This window comes from Wolffia australiana, chromosome 11, assembly GCF_029677425.1.
Source record: "Wolffia australiana isolate 7733 chromosome 11, ASM2967742v1".
NCBI lineage: Eukaryota > Viridiplantae > Streptophyta > Magnoliopsida > Alismatales > Araceae > Wolffia > Wolffia australiana.
In genome coordinates this window covers 17,328,630-17,347,407 of record NC_135845.1, presented here as the reverse complement: position 1 = coordinate 17,347,407, position 18,778 = coordinate 17,328,630, and the positions used below count along the sequence as shown (strand labels likewise).

The 18,778-nt window shown below is 43.6% G+C and overlaps 2 protein-coding genes across 2 annotated transcripts; one reads left to right on the top strand and one right to left on the bottom strand.

Moving 5' to 3' along the window:
• Positions 1 to 4,231: 4,231 nt before the first annotated feature.
• LOC144709272 (putative pentatricopeptide repeat-containing protein At3g15930) lies at positions 4,232 to 6,470 on the bottom strand. The gene has a single exon (XM_078582765.1). It carries the CDS (start codon positions 6,357 to 6,359, stop codon positions 4,704 to 4,706), a length of 1,656 nt encoding a protein of 551 aa, XP_078438891.1. The 5' UTR covers positions 6,360 to 6,470; the 3' UTR covers positions 4,232 to 4,703.
• A 319-nt stretch (positions 6,471 to 6,789) lies between these two features.
• Positions 6,790 to 9,769, top strand: NTT1 (nucleotide transporter 1). Its single transcript, XM_078582764.1, has 5 exons — positions 6,790 to 7,691; positions 8,093 to 8,362; positions 8,456 to 8,599; positions 8,691 to 9,038; positions 9,157 to 9,769. The coding sequence occupies exons 1-5, from the start codon at positions 6,900 to 6,902 to the stop codon at positions 9,526 to 9,528; spliced, it is 1,926 nt and encodes a 641-aa protein (XP_078438890.1). The 5' UTR covers positions 6,790 to 6,899; the 3' UTR covers positions 9,529 to 9,769.
• The last annotated feature ends 9,009 nt before the right edge of the window (positions 9,770 to 18,778 follow it).

The following is an 18,778-nucleotide window of genomic DNA, read 5'->3' as shown; positions in this document are numbered from 1 at the left end:
ATGAGGGAGGAAGCCAACGAAGTACTCTTTCCCTTCTAGGTTCCTTCTCTTCTCCTCTTCCTCTTCTTCTCCCCCCTCTCCTCCTCCTTATCTTCTCTTCGTGAGATCTAGTTCCAAAAGAAATAACTGCCACAATAACCAGATCTGAATGTGTGTGGTGCCCATCATGGCCTTATATAGGGCCATGATGGGCCATTTACAAAGAATCCAACAAGGGACCCAACAAGGGGAACCCTTTTACAACAAAATAAACTTTGGAAATTAAATGATGCGACGATATGGACTAATACAAACACAATGATATGGACAAACATGAACATGATGATACAGCCAAACATGACAATACAGATGATGAATACAAAAACACGATAAATTGGAGAATGAAACGAGCACGAGCCAACAATACTTTCGAGTAAGTCGATGGCGTGATCGTGCTTCTCACCCGGGGTGTTAAACCCAGATTTCTTCATCGTAACCTTGGCGTGCCAGTCGGCCAGGACGGGAGTCAACAAGAGTCGATGAGGACGATGATGATGGCTTCGAAGACGTGGTGGTGATCTCAGGGTGGCGCTCTCCATCAATCCTCCCAGGGTTAGAAGAACTCAACTCCGGGAGTTGGAGTACCTTGTGGTGGCAACTAAAGAAAATCCAGTCATAGACGTTGTAAGTCATCCTCCATGATCCACAAGTTGTCCGCACCTATACGTCCCTGCGAGCGCACTAAAAAGCTTTGTGATACCGCATCCCCTGCATAGTTAATTACCTCCTGTAGTATATAATTGACTACCTAATATCAATCAGGTGAAAATGTCAGGGAAGTGGTTGCGACAAACTCACTCACACCGAAGAGGTCTAAAAAGACTGGGTCAGAGGGGAGAGATGGGGTTCAATACGGAGCCAGATCTGACACGTTAAATGTGGAGCTGATTCCCCACGAATGAGGAATTTTGACGATGTAGGTGTGGTCGCTCACTCATTGGATGATCGAGAACGAGCCAACGCTACAAACATGTAGCGGTGTAGCCGACTCGGGAGAATAACTCTTCGATCTAAGTGTCACCATCACCTGGTCTCCCACGTCGAACAATCGGGATCGGTGATGCAAGTTTGACAACCTGTTTGTTCGATGCATTAAGACTCATGGTATTACCATGATGATGCTGATGCAAGGGTAAAACATGCTAGGCGAATGTAAGACCATGATGATTTACATGTGCTAAGGCGAGGGGTCGACGAGGAATTTGGCCATAGGTGATCTTGGAAGGAATTAACCCGGTGGTTTCTGGGGAGTTGTGTGTGTACTTGACATGATGATGGTGGCAACGGTGCTTGACCGTTGTCTCATAAGTGGCATGGCGATTGCATCATATGCGCGTCATACCATCCTTTTCTGGGGTGAAGAGTGTGGGATTCGCACGAGGAATGTAACATACTTGGATGAAGCATGGCGGGATGACACAATCTTGCTCTGGCCAGACAGTGCGGGCGGTACGAATGGCCAAGAAGAGGGCGCAGGCAGCCGACTGCGAGGTGTTGTTGTTGAGTAAGCAGCCGGGGCAATGGGGCTTTCGGCGCAAGTAGCGTGGTGGCTGGCGCGGGCGCCCAAGTGAGCGACATAGTCGGTCGAGCGTGTCAATGTGTCTTCGATGGCGGATCCTAGCTCTCGGGTATGCATGGGGCGACTAACGACCACTAACCCAACTGGGTTGGTCGTGGCACTATTCTTTGTTCGCTTCGGGGTATATGGGTACCATATAACCTTTCATCCTAGGTAAATGAACGAACATGTGTTCGTTCTGCCAGCTATGGTGACATCGTTGTCATATATCCAGGGACGACCTAAGATGATACTTCCTATTTCGCAGGAAAGACGTCATAAAGGGCGCTCTCGTTGTAAGTGCTCACCTTTAACGGAACATGGCATTGACGTTTCACTAGCGACGATGAAAGCCTCAATCCACGACACTTCATAAGGAGTCAAATGGGCTATGGTGGCCAGTCCTAGTTGGGCAACCATCGTGTTGGAGACAACGTTGATACAACTTCTGTTGTCCATGATCAACTTACACACTTTGTCGTGGATATTGACATAGGTGTAGAAGATCAAAGTTCGGAGAGCCGTATTGACCATCGGGTCTGTCCTCTGTGGGACAGGTGCAGGGTTAACCCGCGGTGTCTCGTGATGTGGGATTGACATCCCACTAGTATTAGGGCAGTCAATTGTTACGTTGGCGAGTCGTCGACCAGCAGGATGCATGGCGGGTGCTCGGTCGCACGAGCCTCCACGATCTGGATGTACCCGATTCGGGCGTCGGGTTCTTCATACTCGTTCGCGAGCTCCTCATCTACACTATAGTCGTCGTCGTGTAGCTGCTCCATCTCACCTGCTTGGTCATGTTCGACCTCTCCCGTATCGATTAGAGAAGCCAAAAAACTAAAGGCAAGAATTGTAGAACTACCCCAAAATTTGAATGTGAAAAATCTATTTTTCAAATATGTGAAGGAGGTAACGTGGATTCAACCTAGAAATCAAGTAATCCAGGCCCTAAAAATGTTGGAATTAAATCCAATAGTTGGGAGAGTTAAAGCACTTCAATTCACTCTCTTCTCCTTTTGTGTTGTATCTCATATTGGATTTCTACTCCCAATTTGTTTTTAGAGGCCGAGTGCATGAGCTTTCATTGATCAATTTTTATTATAAAGAGTGCGGAAGAGAGGGTTCAAGGGTAATCAAGATTCTTGGAGAAACAAAACCCCTTGGCTCTTGGGGAAGTGGCAACAAGGTTCATGTGATATCCTATATGCTTGATTTAATGTTCCTCACCATTTTCTCTTGGTAAATATTCTAGAGAATAGAATACACTTCATGCTTGCCAACTCATCAAACTACACTAACAAAGTTTTAATGTAGCAGAAGTTACAATATTTTTCGTCCGCTACCCATTTCTGCCACAATTTCATTACGGGAAGGGGGCTTAAGGTTCTTTTTGTCCTATTTGTTACCTGAAAAAATGTACAAAAAATTCATAAAATCATAATAAATTATTGAAACTTGTAATAAACAACATAAATATTTATTTCATCTATGAAATAGCTTTGACTAATTTTCCCCTATTTCTTTGATTTACTCTTTATAAAATAATTAAAATCCAGAAAAATATAAAATCACCTAAAAGATATTTTAAAATATATTTCAATTGCAATTTACTCTTTCATTACCTGCTCTTTGTGGTTCTGACCCTTACTTACCCTAGTCTAAGTAAGAAAAAAATTATAAATACTTTAGCATAAATGAGAGCCTTACAATAACTTATTTAACCAAAATTGTGGTTTATCACTAACATCAATCAGTTTGTTCATGTCACGATTGTGTAAATGGTCATAATACTTGAGACTCTTAATGCACCTTGTGAAAGGATAATTGTGTTTTGTCTATGACCTTCAAATATCTAATCATGGGATTCAAAACCATCCTAAATTGGATGCACTATGTAGCCCACGAAGTTGATTGTTACGTAAAGATGATATAATCTGCTCGTAATATTAGATCAGATTGACTCAAAGAAGATGATGCAGTGAAATCCCTTGCTAGCATAGTTGAAATATCGAAGAAAGGTTTCTTTGACGATGTTACCAACTAAAATGACTGATGAAGGTTTGACAATCAACCATACCCAAATTTAGTTTGCAGTATTGTGCATATGATGTATTATACATACACGATAACTAATGTTGGTAAAGGTTCCATGAGAAAGTTAAGATATTCCTTTATATCTCATAGGGTACGAGGCTTAGCTTGAAACCTCACAAGACATCTTAACCAATTGGTTGAATTAAATCAATCATGCATTAAATAATCAATATGTTATATAATTAAATAATAATGTTGGCCCAATAAATATTAATGGACAATTGAAGTTATTAACTAGATTGATTCATGTGCTTAAGGTCATAAGCACAGTTCATGGACAAGACTTTTGTAAAGTCTTCATTGGAGAAGATAAATAAAGGAGGGCACCTTCATTTCATACCCATGTGAGTTAATCTGAGCCCCCCCTCTTTCCTCTTCCCCAAAGTGTAATTTATAGCGGAGACAGGATGGAGGGGAAAACAGATTTCTAGCATCCCAATTAGTGAAGGTGTAACCATCAATCAACTAACTTGAAACAAATTCAAAATATCCATAAAAATGGAGGCCCCACCCAGAACCGGATTTTTAAAAAAACCAGAGTTCAAAAAATAATTTGTGTGACACTTCTCTAAAGTATTGAATGTACAAAATTCTTTACTCCAATTTTTTACGTTCACTCCTCCTAGAGAAGCATCAGTATCATTGACTTTAGCCCGGTCAACTGTCTCTTCTCCGGGCATTATCTTTTAAACATCTGAAGCACAGGTCGGTGCGAAGGTTTGTCCAAAATTGACTCTGCCGCAGGAGCACCTTGGGACCTGGTTGGACGGTGTTACCGAAACTGACTTCGCAGGTAAACGGCTGCTGTGCAGTGCTATTCCAACAACGTTCTGTCTCCCATGCGTTGCACTGTCTGCTTGCTGGAAAGTTGGCTCTCTTCTTCGTCCTCTTCGATCTCCTCCACCTTTGAAGGAAACTGAGAAAGAAGGACGAGCTCTAAAGAAGGACGAGCTCGGCGAAGGAGAACTGAGAAAGATCATCGGAGCTTGGCTGCTTGTGCGGCTCAGGTCGGCTAGCCTGCAGCCATGGGCAGCTGCCGGCCCATCTCCGCGGCCATCGAGACGATCTCTGCGCACCTCGGATGGGTCGCGTCCCCGGCGACGAACTCGCGAACCTCGCCCTCCACCTCGATCAGGCTGCAGCCGGGCGTCTTCCTCACGCTCTCTTCCATTGCCCTTTGCTTCACCCTCCGCACCTGCTCCCACTGCCCGCAGCTCCCGTACGCGCTCGCCAGCAGCAGCGCGTCCGCCGCCGGGCCGCGGGGCTCCAGCTCGCGCAGCCAGGCAGCCGCCGTCTCCGCCATCTCCGTATCGCTGTGCAGGCGGCAGGCGCCGAGGAGAGCCCCGAGCACGACGGAGTTGGGCTCCATGGGCATGGATTCCAGGACCTCCAGGGCTTCTCGGAGGAGCCCCGCCCGCCCGAGCATGTCCACCAGGCAGCCGTAGTGCGCCATCTCCGGCGCCACCCCGTGGGAGAGGCGCATCTCGGAGAAGAGCCGCCTCCCTCGCTCGACCAGCCCAGCGTGCGCGCAGGCCTGCAGAGCGCCGAGAATGATCACGCCGTCAGGCTTATCCCCCCGGCGGAGCATTTCGTCGAACAGGTCGAGCGCCTCCTCGCCGCAGCCGTTCACCGCCAGCCCCGTGATCATCGCCGCCCAGCTGCGCTCGTCCCGCCGGTCCATCCCAGCAAATACCTCCCAAGCCTTGTCGATGGCGCCGCACTTGGAGTACATGTCGACGAGCGCGTTGGCGACGGCGACGTCGGTGCGGATCCGAGTCCGGGCGACGAAGACCCGGACCCATTCCCCCGCCTCCAGCGCGCCGAGATGGGCGCACGCCGTGAGCGCGCCGGCCACGGCGAACGCGTCCGGCCTGACACCCGCGGTCTGCATGCGGCAGAAAAGCGCCAGCGCCTCCTTGAACCTGCTCCCCTTCACGTAGCCATCGATCATGGCGGTCCAGCAGACGAGGTCTCTCTCAGGCGTTTCCTCGAACAGGGACCGGGCTCGGTCGAGCTGCCCGTCGTCGGCCAGGGCCTTGATGGCGGAGGTCCAGGAGATCACGTCCCGCACCGCCATGCCGTCGAACACTTTCAGCGCGGCGGCCGAGTCCCCGCACTCGGCGTACATGGCAATGAGGGCGTTCTCCAGGGCCAGATCCCCCGGCACGAGCCGCGCCAGCTCCATCCGGCGGTGGAGGCTTTGCCCGACGGCGAGCCGTTTGAGGTGACCCCGGCAGGCGGACAGGGCCAGGAGGAAGGTGACTCGGCTCGGCGGCAGGCTCATCTTCTCAAGAAGCTCGCAGGCCTGCGCGAATTGGCGGGCGCGGTTGTACCCGGCGATGATGGAATTCCACATGACCAGGTCAGGGCTACGGCTGCGGTCGAAGACGGCTCTGGCCGCGGCGACTCGGCCGGAGAGGCAGTAGGCGCGGATCAGCGCGCCCTCGGCGTGGGCGTCGGAGGCGAGCCCGAACTTGATCGCCTGCGCGTGGAGACCCGGTCCGAGCCGCGCGGCCGGCTGGCGGGTCAAGGACCGGAGCAGAAACGGGAGCGTGTGCCCGTCGGGGCGCAACCCCAGCCGCCGCATCTCCCCGTAGGTGCGGGCGGCGGCCTCGCCGCGGCCGCACCCACGTATGGCCCTGTTCCATAGGAACACCTCCTGGGTCATTCGTCGAACGGCTGGCGCGCATCCCCTGTGCGCCCGACTCGACCCACTGGCTCGGTCGACGAGAGGAGAAGAAGAAGAAAATATCTGACCGGGGGTGACCTGGCGGTAGCGCACGTGACTTGCACGCAAGGGGGAGCGGGCTTTTGGAGGTATCTTTGATGTTGGGGGGGGGGGGGGGGGCGGGTCCCCGTGGAAGGGGGTGACGGTGGGGAGGGGGCGGCCCTCGTCGGCCCTGGGGGGGGAGTAGGGGAGGGGGTAAGTGCACCGCGGGGTCCGCAGATTTCGGAAAATATCTCGCCGCTGACCGTTGCGGCCGGGCGGTTCGGGTGCGGGCTCCGGCCCGGTCGCGGCGGTAAAAAGGTTCGCGCAGAAGGGGGGGGGCTTTAGCCGGTTCCAGCGAGCAGAGCCCTCAGATCTCTATAAAATCGGGTTATCTCTCGGCTCAGCGCCGCCGCTGGCACCTCACCGCTTTCCTCGTTCCTCTCGCGAATCGCACGTTATCCCCCGTCGGAGGGCCGCCGGGGAGGAGGGCTTATCGCCATGGAATCCGCCGCCGCGCGCACCGTGGGGGTCTACTCCCCCCTCTCCGCCGCCGCGTCGAGGCGGGGCGTCCACGGCCTCCTCCGCTTCCAGTCGCTCAAAGCCCCGATTAGCGCCCGGACCGCGGCGGCGCTCCCCCCGCTGCAGCCCCTCCGGTGCTCCGCCGAGAAGCAGAGCCGGTTCCTCTCCCCCATCGACGGCTACATCCGCGAGGGATTCCGCCGGAGGGAGCGGCGCGACGGCCACCTGCAGACCTGCGCGGCCGGCGTCGCCGTGCCGGCCGGCGGCGGCGGCGGCGCGGCGGAGCCTCAGAAGTTCCTCGGCGTGGAGGTGCTGACGCTGAAGAAGATTATCCCGCTGGGGCTCATGTTCTTCTGCATCCTGTTCAACTACACGATTCTGCGGGACACCAAGGACGTGCTCGTCGTCACCGCCAAGGGCAGCAGCGCGGAGATTATCCCCTTTCTGAAGACGTGGGTGAACCTGCCCATGGCCATCGGCTTCATGCTCCTCTACACCAAGCTCTCCAACGTGATGTCCAGGGACGCGCTCTTCTACAGCATCATCCTGCCGTTCATCGCCTTCTTCGGGGCGTTCGCCTTCCTCATGTACCCGCTCAGGGACGCCATCCACCCCACGGCGCTGGCGGATCAGCTCCTCAACGCCCTCGGCCCCCGTTTCCTCGGCCCGGTGGCCATCCTGCGGATTTGGAGTTACTGCCTGTTCTACGTCATGGCCGAGCTCTGGGGAAGCGTCGTCATCTCCGTCCTCTTCTGGGGTTTCGCCAATCAGGTGACCGACGTTTTGCACACCATGTGTTCGAGCGTAATTCGATTTCTTACGGGAAGTTTTTTTGTTTCTTCCAAATTTCTGATTTTTACGAGACGCCTGAAACTGCGTGGCTCTTGTATAATCTCTCGTATTATCCGGATGGTTTACCGATAATTCGACGACGAAGAAAAGTTTTCTGATCGAGATCGTGGCGGGTGCGGGTGGCTAGAATTCTGCGGCGACCGAGCGTTAATATTTTACGTGCAATGATTTTATGTCAATTAATTTTTGTATGGTGAGCAAGTGTCATTGTGCCAACATGTCAATACTCTATTTCGAGCATGGTTTGAATTTGAAAGCGACCTTGTATGTTTTCTTTCCAAGTTGGTTACTTTTTGAAAGTGAAATTATTGGCGACGCAGATCACAACGGTGGACGAGGCGAAGCAGTTCTATCCGCTGTTCGGGCTGGGCGCGAACGTCGCGCTCATCTTCTCTGGGCGCACGGTCAAGTACTTTTCTAACCTGCGACAGAATTTGGGCCCGGGAGTGGACGGATGGGCCGTCTCGCTCAAGGGGATGATGAGCATCGTCGTCCTCCTCGGCCTCATCATCTGCGGCATCTACTGGTCCGTCAACAAGTTCGTCGTCAACGACCCATCTATCCCGCGAGGCGAGCGCAAGAAGAAGAAGGTCTGTCTCCCCCCGCTCCCTCTTTTCTTCGCCACCGCTCCTCCCTTCCTCTTCTGTAAGACCGTAACGGTGTTTTTTTCTGGGTTTTTTCAGGAGAAGCCCAAGCTGGGGATGAAGGAGAGCATGAAGTTCTTGCTCTCGTCGCGTTACGTTAGAGACCTGGCCACCCTGGTCGTCGCCTACGGCATCAGTATCAACCTCGTGGAGGTCACCTGGAAGTCCAAGCTCAAGGCCCAGGTACCTCTACCAGCTTGCCCCCTCCTCTTCTCGACGACGTGTTACGCTATCATCTTCTTAACGGCGGGTTATGCTGCGCTATCTTGTCCAGTTCCCAAGCCCGAACGAGTACTCGGCGTTCATGGGAGACTTCTCCACGGCGACGGGCGTGGCGACGTTCACGATGATGTTGCTGAGCAGGGTGATTCTGAGCAAGTACGGGTGGGGGGTGGCGGCGATGATCACGCCCACCGTGCTGTTCCTCACCGGCGTCGGCTTCTTCTCCCTCATCCTCTTCAGCGAGCCGCTGACCCCGCTGCTCGGCACCCTCGGCCTGACCCCGCTCCTCGCGGCGGTCTACATCGGCGCGCTGCAGAACATCTTCAGCAAGAGCGCCAAGTACAGCCTGTTTGATCCCTGCAAGGAGATGGCTTACATCCCGCTCGACGAGGAGACCAAGGTCTGCCTCTCGCTCTCTCCCCCTTCTCCCCCCGCTCCCCCTTCTCCTCCCCCTTCTCCCCCGGCCCGTTTTTTGAGTTTTCTTCGCGCGTTGATCGAACGAACCACCTTCTCCGCAGGTGAAGGGGAAGGCGGCGATTGACGTGGTGTGCAACCCGTTGGGCAAGTCCGGAGGCGCGCTGATCCAGCAGTTTATGATCTTGTCCTTCGGGTCGCTGGCGAACTCCACGCCGTACCTGGGAGGGATTCTGCTGGTGATCGTCCTGGCCTGGTTCGGGGCGGCGAGGTCGCTGGACTCGCAGTTCTCGCCGCTGGCCAAGGAGGAGCTCAGCCGTGAGAAGACCGACAAGGCTGCCGCCGACGAGCCGGAGAAGAAGCCGCTGCTGACGGCGGCAGAAGAGGAGACGGCCAACGGCGCGGCCCTCAAGGCGGACGACGCCCCCGCGGCGGACGCCTCGGGGACTCGCTCGTCCTCTTCGCAGGAGCCGTAGAGCGCTGTGCCGCTGTCGACGTCTTCTTCGTCTTCTTGACTCGGGCTGCGGCGGGCTTCGCTAGGTAGGGAATAACAAGTATTGGAGTGGAGGACGGCTTGGAAATTTTGGGCGCTTCCGTTTGGTCTCTGTTGATTTGTTTCGATTGGTTTTTTTCCGAATAAGCTGCTGAAGAACATCCATGTACTGCCATTGGCCGTCTGTTCTTTGTTCAATTCAATTCATCTGTCGAGGTTTTGCTCATCGCCTGTCTCGTCTTCTCTCTCAGCCGTTGAATTGTGGTCGATCCGGTTATCTGTTCATTTCTGTTTTTATGGTTTGTGAGCAGCTTTTTTCCGTAGGAATTTATATCTATAGGCTGGTCTACATACCTGATTCATGATTCACCTGCAATCTTATTGAACAGATTTCCTAAGTTAATGATAAATGAATGGAATCTTTTTGCATACATGTCATTTCTCATATTTTGGGGGACACCATGTGATATATTTCTTGCAGCTGCCGTCAGGCTTGTCAAAAAACATGGGTCTAAGCCCCTTGGATTAAGGACCTTATTGGTCCTCACTAGGAGTGCAATAGCTGATGCTAAGGAACAAATGGGCGTCAACTCTCTTTCTTCTTTATGCTTTCATTTGATCTTTATGACTGTCAATGACAACCTTTTTTGCGGCATGATATCATTCACAAAAAAGATAACAGAGTACCCTTAATCCACTCTTAATTTGTGGGGAAAAAAATTATCGCTGAGAATGTCATTAGTACCGAATGCATGTATATCCGTCATCATATCGGAAAAACTAAAACATTTGATTATTTCTCAAGGAAACAGTATTTTGAGCACTGTCTAGTATACAAATTTCACACCGTTAAATGAAAATCCCTTCAATCGCAAGGCCGCATCTGTTTTAATATAATTTTTACGTACTAAGTGCCGCAGTTCTAAGTTGTGACTTGTGAGACAGTAGAACAAGGTGTAAACTTCTAGTTTATAACGTTACCAAATACTGCAAATACAGCCCATCATAGCTCGTACAAAACCAAAATCGACATCACTAAACTTGACTATAAAAAAGTAAGCTCTTCCCTTGAAAATAATCCCCACATCCAAATAATATTTTAGATATCTGCAACTTCACCTTAAAGTAATCGACTGGCCCTTCCTTATACTTCTCATATATAACATGGTAGACAGTATTAAAGTTAAAAATAAATCCACCAAGTCATATGGTGAGTGTAATTATCAGTTCATGGAGGGTATATACCCAATCCATACATCCAGACATTTATTCTTATTTTCTTATCCTTTCATATTATTTCAAAAAATAAATAAATGCACATAATTCCCTCTGTATAGTCAATAGGCCTGAATGTTTTTATCCCATCTCAATCCTCATAATTGCAAAGTTCGAGATATTAATTGAAGCACCAATATATGTAGAGACAACTCTTATCTTCCTTCCCTAGGTCCATGCAATATATTAAGTATTGAAAAAATATTTGATTATCATTAGGGCCTAAATTAAACTAAAGTCATGGAACATCGCTCTAAAGGTTTCTTACAAACCCAGTCACATGTAAACCTTCCAACATATTGTAGAAAAAAATACATGCAACCATAATAAATTATCATTCTGAATTTGCTTCATCTTAGATACCTAAGAGGGAAAAATCAGGTTTTGAAACTTTCTCTTTTATAAATTACTTAAACATTTTTCTGGGTTTGACTTTTTCAGTTTGAAAGGATGTCAAAAAATATATATTGATAAACTAGGACGCTTAGACCTAGTTAAACTTAGTTAAACCTTGGTATTCTAGGTACATCCCTAGAGATTTTGTTGGAAATTTCAGGGCTTTGATCGACACAACCTATACTCCATTCCACAGTGGAATATTGAATCAGAGATGGATCTGAAAAACCAAAAACATTACATTTGCACATATTGAACCCATGATTTCTTTGTTCCTCACTTGTGCCTCTTCTAGTGGTTCAAATGTCATCCCACTAGACATATGCACTCATTGCACTAAATCTCCTCTTCTTCCCCCAAACTCTGTTGTGAGGAATCCAATTTCCTTCCCGTTTAGTCTCTCTTTGGGAAGTGATAACAATGTTCATGTGATCTCCTGAATGTTTGATTTGGATTTTTCGTACCATTTTTTCTAGGTAAATATTCCAGAGGATATCCTAGACTTCAAGCTTAACAACACATCAAACGGCGCAAAAGATTGCTGATGTAACAAAAGTTACAACATTTTTCATCCACCACTCATTTCTGACACAATTTCATCACTGGGAAGTGCAGCCTATGGTTTTATTTGTCCTAAAAGTTTATTTCTTGCCCAAAAATAAATAATAAAAAATCATAATAAATTATTAGACTTCAAGCTTTCTAACGCATCAAATGGCCCTAAAAAATTGCTGATGTAACAAATTTACAACATTTTTCGTTTGCTACTAATTTCTACCACAATTTCACCGCGGGAAGTGCGGCTTATGGTCCTATTTTTCTTGAAAGTTTATTTCTTTCCCTAAAAGAAACAAAACAAAATCGTAAAAATCAAAATAAATTATTAGAACTTATTCGAAACAACACAATTATTTATTTCATTTCTTTAAAATAGTTTTGACTAGTTTTCCATCATTTAGTTGATTTTCTCTCTAGAAAAAAGTTAAAATCCAAAAAATATTTAAAAATATATTTTAATTATAATTTACTCTCTCATTACCTGCTCCTAGTGGATTCAAGCCTTAGATACCTCATTCTAAGGAAGGAAATACGTTATAAATATTTTTTTATTAATCAGAGCCTTCAAACAACTTATCTAACCCAAATTCTTTGAATTGCTACATCTGAGCTAGGGTGGTTAGGAAAACCATGATTAGAGACTCACATGTTATAGTCAAAATATAACTATCCATCCATAAGGTGTCTTTGTTGTCTAAGCGGCAAGGACTGCTTATAAAAATGTGACATAAATCAATATAATCGATGCTATGTCTAATACCATTCAGGGACTCATACAGATAAATTCAGTGAACTCTTTCTCCGAAGAGCACCCACTATCAGCAATGTCTCCAAAATAATGACTATGAGATCGGCCATACTCATCATATGATGGGAACCATACAATTTTGTTCTATCAGAATATTTTGATGTCCTTCCTGAGTATCCTCGAAAGCAGAATGTTTAGAATGCATGTTTGTCGGCTAGTGATCACCATATTATTATATCATCATAATATACAAAGCCATTACATTTATTCATAAACTTCAAATATAAACATCATAAAGGCATTATAATGAATATATGATATTAATAAAGTTTAAATGAGATGTGGAATGTGAGATTGACTTGCAAGACACATATATTTCCAAAACTTTTGGTCTGAAATTTTCCTATAAATGGGGAAAAAATGCAGCTATGTTTTATAGTAATATGTGCTAATGCTACCTTGAAACGTTTTCCTACTTGATTGTACACTGGAGTTTAAAAGTATTGGCCAGACATAGGCCATATGTTACATTCATTTGTCAACTAAATTCTCGAATTATTTTGACATATAATCCAATTGAAACTCTTGAGATCTTTCATATCACTTGGATCTTAATATTGAACCATTGTTAATGATATCTTATGCTTCATATTTAATTACAAAAAATGATCCCTCATAATAGAAAATTATACATCAAAACATTTATCAACTATTAATTCCATATTTATACTCATCTAGTAGGGTGTCCAATGATATCCAAATCAGTAAGTTACATCCTAAAAGTTTCATATTTATCTGCAGTAAAAATAATAATATTTAGATGCTATGAAACCTAAAATGATTAAATCTATTTAAATAGTGATATTCTTATTTTGTGTGGATCTATTGGTATTCTAGGATCATATGAGTAAATAAGTTAATTCTTCATTCAAATGTATTTTCATATGAATATTAATTTTCTAAGATGAAAATTATGTTTAATATTTTTGTAATTATATTTTTATGGAATTGAATCCTAAAGATTTGAGAATGAGGGCACTCCTATTTAACCTCATCTCCCCTCACTTTGTATTTCATGTTGGATTGCCGCTCCCAACTTACAGTTGGAAGCCTAGTGCATTAGATATATTTGATCTAACAGCTTGCTGTATTTAATGTGGTTATATGATGGATTATTCCAACTTGAATTGGAGGTTTGACAAGTATTCTTGAATATTGGATGAGAAAGTTCAAAGTTTTCCTGGAAGCATTATTTATATGTAAAAGTATAATATTATATTGAAATATTCAAACTTTTTAATTTCTATAAATACATAGCAATCAATTTATTTTTGATTTTTTCTTCATGGTAAATTTTTATTGACTGATGATAACGTCAAATTGATCCAATAAAAATGTGCTTTATGATAGAGTAAAATTATGCTAGTTTGTATGTCGTTGTTTATAATTTGGCGGCAGTCAACTTATATTTATTAACTTTCAATCTTACTCAAATATGTATAGTAGAGAATGAGGTCGTCTCCACAGGTCTTGGCTCTTAGAGGTAAAATCAGTTAAGGAGTTTGAAGAAAGGGCCAGAGATACTAATACGACAATACTAATAAGAAATTGTATTATTACTATTATAGAGGGAAGATATCTCTAAAGAGGAATCAGTAGAATATAAATATGTACTTAGAGAGACAAATGATTATATCAAAGAAGGAAAAATGAAGATAAAAGACGAACTAATTGGGAGCGCATTCAAGATCTTTGTAGGAACGCCCAAGTGAGATAGTAAGTATCTTAAATTTATCTCGCAGTACTTGGGTTATTTTTAGTTACTTATAACTAGAAAACTAGTAGAATAGAATAGGTGATGGTTTATGGGCGCTAGATATTTTTATGATATTTTTATTGAATTAATAATGCAACAAATGAGTAAAATCACTTTGGAACAAAGGTGCAGACTAACCGTTTGGTGAAATGCATCAAAGAGAGATTTATAATTTTTTATGCTAAATTCCTACCCTGTTTCTATATGTTTATCTCTTATGACTGTCAGGGGTCATATAATTTGTCATATAATTCCCATTTGCCTTCAGTTCTCTTCTCTATTATCAGCCTCCCATTGTCTCTCTTCAGGTCCCAGGCTGCCACCACCTTGGACTGAGAGATTCAAAGAGGAAAATAAAAAAATATTAAAGAGAACCTTCCTCCATATATATTTCAAGAGTCAAGCTCAAAATCGGTGAGAAAGACCCGTTCTTCGTAGGAAAATTGGGTTTTATAGGTCAGAAATGCTCCAAGGACTTTCCTGGTCGATATTGGACCACTCTTGGTCATTTTCTGATGGTGGTTGGGTGGAGATTCATCTTCTCATTGCTGAAATGTTCTCCCCAATCATCGATGGCAGAAAGGGGTAAGAAGAGATGACCTTAAATTTCAATTATAGACCCTCTTAAGTTTTGTTAGTATTTGACCCTGTCAACAGTATCTGCGTCAGTTTTATATCTAGCTAGCCAATCTTCATTAGTCCAAGTGTCCACTGCTGATTTGTCCCCTATAATAGAGATAAAGAGATATTAAAATCCGAAAATTGAATCTGACTCTTCTATCTTCTTAGAGAAGATCGACGGTCAATATTTAAATGTTTGGCCGTAAGGAAAACCTTTTCTAACACAGGTTTCGGGCTGGGCAAGCGCAAAGTCCAAAATTCACCTTCCCTGTATGATTCTTTCACATGGCTACCCGTGGGCTTGCTTAGCACTTTTTATATTTTCCCTGGCCTCACGCACATTTTTATGAAAGTTCCAATTATGTTAATCCCATATCGAAATAGTTAAAATCAATCAACAGTATATAAATTTCATAAGCATATAACAACTGTGTATAAAAGAAAAATACTTTTCTTACATGCGCGTACATATCATGGTTTTGCTTGCTGTGTGCTACCTACGCTTGTGCCTGGCCCCGCCTTCAAGCTCTTGAAATTTCTTTTTTTACTAATCATTATTTTTTACTTATCTTGTTAAGGCTATATTCACTGTCATAATCATGTTAAATTCATGAAAGTTAGAAAATTTGTATAATATGTGAACCGATTGGTGGAGTGGAATTTATTCATCACATATTAAGAAATATGTATACTAATACCATATTATAGACATGATATAACCTTCAAAATGATAAAATACTTGCATACATTTGAATGTGTCACTTTAATAGTTAATTTTGGCATTTATTTTTAGGTTTTACATGCATAATTGACCATTTCAGGTTAAAACGAGAAAACATATTATTTATTTTTTCCTAACTTATTTTAGTTTACTAATTTTTTAGACTAACCCCCATTGAATCCTTAGGGCCATGTGTATTTTATCACATAGTTTTGAGAAGTATTTGAAACACATGACTTAACTGAATTAAATGGCAATTACCTAATGCAAATGAGAGAAAAAGAAAGGTCCAAGATATGATCTACAACTGAGAAGAGTCCCAATACACAATAAGCTCATTTTTTAAGCCCATTTAACGCTTTTTAAATTATGGGTCAAATAAAGGCAAGAAATGTGGAACTAACATAAAATTAATTTGGAAAATCTGTTTTCAAATCTGGTTAGAAGCTATGTGGATCCAGGTTAGAGATCAAGTCATCCTAGTTCTTTAAAACCCTAGAATTAAATCAACAGGCTTGGGTATATAGGACAGTTTTTTTTACTCTCTTTGTATGTCATATTATTTACTTCTCAAATTGTTGTTGGCACCCAGTTCGTTGTATTTATATGATCCATTATTTTTCTATAAGAGTAGGGGAGAGAGTTAAAGTTTGAACAATATTTTTAGAGGAAAAATTACCACTTGACCCTTGAGGGAAGTATTGCCTATCCTTTTCATTAGAACTTACTTACTGTCTTATCTAAACAATAATTCTTGAGAATATCTTAGATGTCAAACTTTCCTAACGTGGCAAGCCAGATCTAAAATATTTTCCTGTGACCCAAGTTATAGTTAATTTATGATACCATAATTCACTACGCTGAACACGGGAAATACCCACTTGGCCAACATGCATCATCGTGAGCCACCAGCTGACATGGTTGCCATCCTAAATTACCATCCAAGATCAGCCAAACAACCGATCTGAGTGGGTCAACTTAGCCAATACTTAGTCAATTAAGTCAACCACACCCAAAGCAATAGTAAACCAGTATTCCAGCCATCAGAACAGCCATTGACTGCACATCTAGGCCGCCAAATACTTTTGCCCAGTTACCACTCACCTGTACTGCCTGCCACCACCAAAGCAGAAAATTCATTTTTTACTCCAAAAATTTCCCAAAACATTAAAATAATATGAAATCAGTAGAATCTAATTAAAATAAACAAGGATTTATTTTTAATTAATTTTACTATTTCTAATACATTTCATGGAAGTTGATGCTTAGAAAATATCAAAAACTCTCGAAACTTAAGATAAAGTGTTTTAATATATAATACATATTTTTATCAATTTTAAATTATTTTAAATATAATTATCTCGTTTTGATTGAAGTTAATACACATAGAATTATAAAATCAAAGATATATGGGATTACTTCTAAAAAATAAAAATATTTCTAAAAAAAGAAATACTTTTTAATTACCTTCCTCCTATGGGTTCAATGGTTATTTGCCATGTACCAATAAAATATTTAAATATTTTTGCATAAAATGTAGCCTAGATGAGATTTTAACCTAAATTCTGGTTCACTAATTTTTATGCCCAATTCTTGATATTACATCTTTTAAACCTCCATTGATCATCCGTATTTTTACTTGATAACTTATTAGCTTGTAATATATCAATTGATAAAAATCAGGTTTATTATGTATTGTTTCCCAAATATTTTCCTTGAATTAAAGTTATTTTAAATGAACATTAATGCAAAAATCAGGCCCTTGAAATGACATTTCAACCTAAATTATGGCTCATCCAATACTTAAATAATTTCTTTGAATATCCATCGATGATCCATATTTTTAATTGATAACTAACTAAATGCAAATAAATGAATGATTCCAATTCAGGCTTTTATGTAATTTTTCCTAAACGCTGTTCATTGATCACTAGATTTGATCAATAAGCGTTTTTAGAGACTCGAGTTAGGGGATGTATCCGATATATGGATATGAATATGTAATTTTGAAGTCATTTAAATTCCCATTGAAGAGAGGAATGCATTTTGATAGTTCTCAACCGATTGATGTATTTGATCACAATTTGATTTAGATAATGCCTGAAAATATTTGCTCGTCTAGGTGTCGACTAATGTACTATCATGATGATTATCAGCTCAACGTATTTATCCATCATTTTACCATTTATTTCAGGTCAACCATGGTGAAATATGAGATCAATGATGAGGAACATCATGAAGCAGATGAAAACTAAAGATGACCTTACAAATTAAGTAACTCTAGAACGCTGCCCTATCCACACTTTACGTGATTTATCCTAATAATATCATTATGCTTCATTAAATATTAGAAACATCCATGAAACCCTTAAGTGCCTCAATTTAGATTTTAGTCCATGCACTCCATGATTATCAGATCTGATTAGGATGATGATATCAATTGAAAGTACAAGTCTCAATCGGCGGAGTCTTAAAAATTAACTAAGAGCTAATATAAAATCCGCAAAAATTCTACCCACCGGATTTGACTGATTTAAGGAAAGATTCAAGGTCCTAAAATATATAGTTACCCTTTTATCAAGAATTGTCTGAGTCACTTACCGTTCTACACTTCAGTCAGTTGATAATTTGTACGACAATCTGGAACCGTTCCAGCTAGGGCTGGAGGACGGAAAGGAATGACGAAAATGAACGGACGGAACATATCGGAACGGAATTCCTTTCCGGTATCCGTCTATCACAAAAATTTCCGTCATTTTCGTCGTTCGTTTCCGTTCCGTCATCTGCAGGTTTTCGTCATTCCTCCGTTCCGTCATTCGTATCTCGCCTCTCCGTATCTCGCCCATCTCCCTCTCTCCGTTTGTCCCTTCTCTCCCTCCCAAAGCATCTCTCCTCCTCCCCGCGATCATCGCATCTCTTCCTCTCCCCTCTGAATCAGGTTGCAGATTATAAACATTTCAATCTCAGAGACTCCATTGAATCCCGATGTGCCTATTTATTCAGCTTCACATGACAAGAGAATGTTCATATTTTAGCGAGAATATAGAACTTATTCCACCTTATTCCACCTTCCGTTGTTCAACTTATTCCACCTTCCG

Coding starts and splice junctions, on each gene's coding strand:
- NTT1 (XM_078582764.1), top strand. CDS start 6,900: ATGGAATCCGCCGCCGCGCGCACCGTGGGGGTCTACTCCCCCCTCTCC. Junction 7,692..8,092: donor TCTGGGGTTTCGCCAATCAG/GTGACCGACGTT, acceptor TTGGCGACGCAG/ATCACAACGGTGGACGAGGC. Junction 9,039..9,156: donor CGCTCGACGAGGAGACCAAG/GTCTGCCTCTCG, acceptor CCTTCTCCGCAG/GTGAAGGGGAAGGCGGCGAT.
- LOC144709272 (XM_078582765.1), bottom strand. CDS start 6,359: ATGACCCAGGAGGTGTTCCTATGGAACAGGGCCATACGTGGGTGCGGC.